The 6,000-nt window shown below is 31.6% G+C and overlaps 1 protein-coding gene across 1 annotated transcript; it reads right to left on the bottom strand.

Annotated features, from left to right (window-relative positions):
- Window positions 1-289: 289 nt before the first annotated feature.
- Window positions 290-1,464, bottom strand: LOC107620047 (serine/threonine-protein phosphatase 7 long form homolog). The gene is made up of 3 exons (XM_016322271.1): window positions 1,017-1,464; window positions 834-907; window positions 290-727 (listed from the first exon to the last, which is right to left on the bottom strand). Exons 1-3 carry the CDS (start codon window positions 1,462-1,464, stop codon window positions 290-292), a joined length of 960 nt encoding a protein of 319 aa, XP_016177757.1.
- Window positions 1,465-6,000: the final 4,536 nt, after the last annotated feature.

Below are 6,000 nucleotides of genomic sequence, written 5' to 3'. Positions count from 1 at the left end.
CCTCCATCTCTCCACCAGTAACATGATCAAACTGGTGACCATGCTCTGTGCTGGCGGGGCAATCATTATGGCTAGCAGCTGCACTCCCCGGTCCAGCACCCCGACGTCTCGCACGACTCCGACGCACACGATGGTCGCCTTGTCCTCCGCCATCACCACTAGCTTCCTGCTCCTGCATCATATCATTCAGACATTGCCACCCCTGATTAGTAGCTCGTGTACCAATGTGTCGTCGTTGCTCCACACGCCTGTTATCAGGGACATCTGACACTGGTACCCTTGCGGGCGCCTACGACGACCCTCTGTGGAAGGCATTATTTGGAATCTCCTCCACCCTAGGATCGGTAAATGCAGCATCCGGCAACAGAAACCTATGTGCTATACAGTACCACCAGTCTAGGAACTTCGCAGACTGACCTGGATCAGCCACTCTCTGGATAGTCAGGATAGAATCAACTATGTTATCCCAATGCAAATGCCATGTCTGAAAATAAGTAAGGAACCACTTATCTCCACTCCTACCATCCTTGCCATGAAGCCAGTCTATGTTCAACGCTGTGTCAGGTCCATGCTGTACGCCACCGAGCTGTGAGACCACCCTATCAACTTGATGCCACTCATTGACAGCAAAATATATCAGGCCAGTGTCCGTCCGCCATAACCGACCGTGCTCCTCAACTAGAATCTTTGGATGAACAATGGAAAGTACGTCAAGCATATCATAAGGCTCCCACACAATTTGAAAATAACAACGGAATCTAGCATTAGAACATTATATACAAACATGTCGGTGAACAAGTAATGAAACTTCAAACCACACACAAACAACTTACGTCTTGACCACCCAGCCGGTCTAATGCAAGGCAAAACTGGATAATTCTTTGCTCCTTCCCATCAGATGTGGGTACTAATTGGCCCACCTAGAGGAGAATAATATGACATGAATGTTTAATCCGGGATTTAAAAATATAATAACGTGAAACAAATAATGAAACCCTCAGTGTATCGATTGATACCTGGATGCCGACGGAAAAGAAAAGTTGTCAAATCCATGCGGCCTGAGAGTGGAGAACCGCTAGAAGATTCAAGACTGTAGTAGCTGTAGGGGGCTTGCCAAGTTTGTGACATTTCTGTTGGCCACCTGACACATGCATCAATTAGCCATGCCAACGCAGTTGAACCCCAGCTGTAAGTACCCATGTCGTCAAGCCTCGCCACAAATGGCAACCATTGAATATGTACCTGATTCACACTCTTGTCACTAAACAGCGGAGTGGATAGCAGCATCATAATGTATGCACGTGCGTATATACGTACAGTATCCTTACTCGCATAAACTGGTAGCACCGTGAACCTCCTATGGAACCATGTGAAATGGACTGTGAACTGCTTAACCTTATCCGACGGCAGCAACTCGCTAAATAACTCCTGAAACCACTCCCAAACCGGTCTGCCATCCTCCATAATCTAATCGAAGTATGTGAGGCACCCAGAAACAACCTTCCCATCGACGGACAACCCCAGTTGATATGCCACATCTTGTAGCATGATGGTGCACTCTCCGAACGGCATATGAAAAGTGTGCGTTTCAGGACGCCACCTTTCAATAATTGGGCTGACCAATGGCTCATCTAACCAGAACCAACGCGTGCTCAGCCTAGCCAAATGGTACAAATCAGCCCTCTCCAAATAAGATATGATCCTTTCATACAAAGGTATATTCTATTGTCTGCAAACGCTATAAGTACACCTACTTGGCTGCATGATGTGAGAAAAATAACCACACCCAAATTAAATTCTAATACTTAGAGAAACTACGAGTGTCTTATTTATCCAGTCTTAACTAATTTTAAATATAGTTCTCTTAACATTATTTTTAAGTCTAATTTTATTAAAATAGAGGAATAAGTGTGGTCTTTTACATAAAAATATAAAACAAATATTAATGTACTTTAGAACAAATAAAAAATCTCCAACTTTTAAATTTATAACTCCTAAATTTTAAAATTTAAGTTTATAATTTAAAGTTTAAAATTTAAAATTTAAAAATTTAATTCTTAATTTTCAAATACTAACCTACAAACCTTAAATTCTATATTTAAAATTTGAATCTTAAATCCCGAATACTAAACTATAAACCTTCTACATTTAAAATTTTAAATCCTTAATTTAAATTTCAAATATTAAGCTACAAACCTTACATTTTGTATTCTAATTCCTATACCCTAAATATACTACATTTTATGTTATAAACTTTAATACTTAAAAGAAAACAAACTTACCTCTTCATTGATGTTGCCGACAACATGAACAATGTTGTTGAGTCGATACAAGCTACCTTCATCCATTATGGTCCCACTTAAAATTGACCTCTCTAGGAATCTTAAATATCCAAATTCTCTCTAAGTCTTCTCCTCCTTTTCTCAATCTACAACTCTCTCTCTCTCTAAACAAAATTCTTTCTTGAAAGTTTTGATTTAAATTTTAAATGAAGGATCCGCTATTGAGTGAAACGGATTGATAGACGCATCTAAACCGCGACATCACCCCACAGTTTGTGCAACGCTTTATTTTCCTAGAAACTGCTAAAGCCTATCACGATTTCTTCACGTTGAGATTTCTTCAAAAACCGCTACACTACCGAAATGGCACTAAAAAGAAACAATTGTAATCTTCTCGAGGATCCACCTTTTGCTGCTTTCTCTTACTTTTCCATCGATGATCAACTGCATAAATTGAAGAAATTAAAAAAGAAAAAAAAAAGGTAAAATCTGTTCTAGAATTTATTTGCGATGAGATTGTTCCAAGGAAGAATAACTTGGTGAATGGAGCATGAATGAGGGTCGAAGTAGTTTTTGGTCTCATTTCTCTTCTTTAGAATATCGAAGTAACGATTTATGTACATTCTTGAAACCACCATATCCTCTTACGATTTTTATGGTAATATAAATGTTGCAAATGCGTCTGCAGTATTAAAAAATTGTATTCTGATAATTTTAATCTCCAAATATTTTAAATAAATAACTTGTCCCTAATTTAATTTAAACTTTGCATTATACAGATTTGGATTTTTTTTAATCTAATTTCAATTTAAATTTATTGTCATTTGTATTACATTTATATCACTTTATATTCCGTTAAAATATTAAATTATTAATTTTTTTTATAAAACCGAATTATATATAATTTAATATTTGAGTAAGATAATAATTTAAACAATTTAAAATTTGGAAAAATATAATATAAATTACAAAATTTCAAATTATAAAATTTGTATTGAATATAACTTGGTTTAAGAAAAAATAATTAATAATTAAATATTTTAAATTATAAAAGTTAAAATTTGGATGTGAATAAACTGATCTAATCCTCATAATAGTTTGAATACGATTGAATTAATAAATTCAAATTCATACAGTATAAATTGCAATCATTTGAATCAAATTGAATTAAATTAAAAAAATAAAATCATATCATCACAAATTATTTGATTTTACTTTTTAAATCGATCTGAACTATTATTTTTTTAGTTATCTAGTGGCTTGATCTCATTGTCATTGTAAGTTAGGAATGACAATAAGACTCTGTGGGATGGTCCGAGTGCGTATCCTTTTTCTGTTCTCTATTTCCGTTTAAAAAATAATGTCTTTATTTTTATCATGGCTCTTCATTTATTCGTTTTTGTGAAAAAGGAGGATATCTACCAATCCATGAATATTATCTTTTAAAAATAAATAATAATAAAAGAAATAATAAAGCATAATAATTATAAAATTAATCAATCTAATAAAATTCAACACATTCCAACACAAATTAAAATAGAGATTGAGAGAATCAGACTTGAGACGAGAAAGAAACTATGGAGAGAAAAAAAAAAGTGAAAATAAATGTTGAGAAGATGAGTTTTTCGATTGAAATAAAGGTTATCACTGTGTGTGAAAAGTCTAGAAGAGACATTAAAAATAGGATAATAGATTTCTGATACGAATTCAATATGTCATTTTGGTGAGTCTAATACAATAGGACAGAATGAGAATATTGTCGATATCAAAGGTCCCATCTCTAGAATAATTACATTATGTGAGTTTTGAGATCGCGAAAACTAAATAATCGTCTCAAGTGCAATTGAAATTACTTGAGTTGCAAGAAATACGATTTTTACTTGGAGCATAAGTAACTATGAGAAGTTCTTTAAATCTAACATCTAACTAAACTAGCTGGATTTAGTTCAGAATTAAGAATTACTTAAGGTTTGTTTGGAGGAGTTTTTATGAAAAAATAATTTTTTAAGTAATTTTTTTTAAAATATTTTTTTATAAAAGCAAAAATAATTTCATGTAAAAATATATTTTTTTAATAATTATGTTTGGATATAACAATATAAAAATATTATTTATTTATTTATTATATTAAAAATATTTTTTTTATAAGTACAAAAAAGAGCTTTTAAAAAATATAAATGGTAGCTTCTATTTTTTTATTTTTTAATACTTTTATTTTTACTACTTAAACTACTTAAACTAGTGTATGTTCTGGTACAGAGTGTACGGGATAATTAATAAAAATATATAATTTTTTTATTAAAAGAAATTAAACAAAAGATATATAATAATTATTACTATAAATATTTTACAAAGTTATAATTAAAATTAAAATTTAATTATTTTTAATGTTAAAAATATTTAAAATAATTAGTTTTTGTCTTAACTGATTTGGATTGATTGAGTGGTCATCTCACTCGTCTACCTAAGTTTGGGTAAATAACTTAAATAAGTTCTTTTGAAAAAAAAGCTTACAACATAAGGACTTTTATTAATAGCAGCTTATAAAGAAGTTATTTTGTGTTTGGATATTTAGTTATAAAAGTACTTATTTTAAAGTTGTAGCGTTTGGATAAATAACTCAAAAAATAATTTTTTTTTACAGAAGAGAATGAATATTAAAATAACAATGATAACAAATACTTTCCAATATTGAATATTGATTTTACATAACCTAATCACTAATATTGTGTATGATATGGTAGGTGAAAATAAAAAATAAATATAAAATGTATGTCAATGTATATTTTGTTGATATTTTTTATTTTTTTTACTCCTGTTAGAACTTTCTTCTCTTTTATTGAGGTCAAGAACTTGCTATAATTAACTATGAAAATAATAGCAAGCTATAAAATCACATACGAAAAAAATAAAATTAAAACTGAAATTTCATACCACAGTTAAATAAAAATTTAATAATAAAAAATAGAGTGATAAAATAATAAAAAATACTTAGAAGGAATATAAGCAGTAGGTTGTTCAAATGCAATATTGTCTGAAAAATGGTGGTGGAGGATCATCAATACTTCCATCAGATTAATCATTACGTGAAAATGATGAGGTTTGGAACATTGCGTGAGAATGATGGTGGAATTATGGTGGAAGGCCAGTGCTTCTAGCAGACCTTGCCTGAAAAATGGTGGTGAATGGTCAGTATTTTTCACAGAGTGAAAAAGGAAAGTAGATTTTTTTTTGTTTTGAAATTAAATTTTTTTTTAAACAAGTGGTAGAATGACTTATCGAAAAGTAGAGAAGTCGTATATTTCTACTTTTTTTTTAAAAAAGCTGTAAATTAACTTTTTGAGAAGTTAAAAGTTTTTTCTAAAATGGTGTCAAACACCCAGATTGTGACTTTTCATAATCCAAAAGTCAAAAAAAGTAGCTTAGCTACTTCCCAAACGGCTAGCGGTTAGAGTTTCGGATTTCGCCTTGTGTATGTAACAACTCATTGGATAACGGCAGACTCTTAATAAATGGAGCTTCAATCCGCGGAGGATTAGTTCTCGACCTACCAAGTTGGAAAATACAATGAAAGAAAATAGTATTTGTCTTGAAAGTAGAACAATTCTCATTGATGATACAATACTTATGGAGATTTGCCTTTGTTGAAATTTAACTGTGACGGTTTTATTTATTGATATCATATTCATTCAGGAAGTCAACCAATATGATCAACGTT

This window comes from Arachis ipaensis, chromosome B10 (genome assembly GCF_059453495.1).
Source record: "Arachis ipaensis isolate K30076 ecotype BB chromosome B10, ASM5945349v1, whole genome shotgun sequence".
Taxonomy (NCBI): domain Eukaryota; kingdom Viridiplantae; phylum Streptophyta; class Magnoliopsida; order Fabales; family Fabaceae; genus Arachis; species Arachis ipaensis.
Note: the sequence above shows the minus strand (reverse complement) of the source record. Positions and strands in the feature narration are given on the sequence as shown.

What these genes read in the sequence shown, in the direction of transcription:
- LOC107620047 (XM_016322271.1), bottom strand. Translation starts at nt 1,464, where the DNA reads ATGGAGGATGGCAGACCGGTTTGGGAGTGGTTTCAGGAGTTATTTAGC. An exon ending in TCTTTTCCGTCGGCATCCAG is followed by an intron (nt 908 to 1,016) that starts GTATCAATCGAT and finishes TGGGCCAATTAG; the next exon opens with TACCCACATCTGATGGGAAG. An exon ending in ACCGGCTGGGTGGTCAAGAC is followed by an intron (nt 728 to 833) that starts GTAAGTTGTTTG and finishes ATTGTGTGGGAG; the next exon opens with CCTTATGATATGCTTGACGT.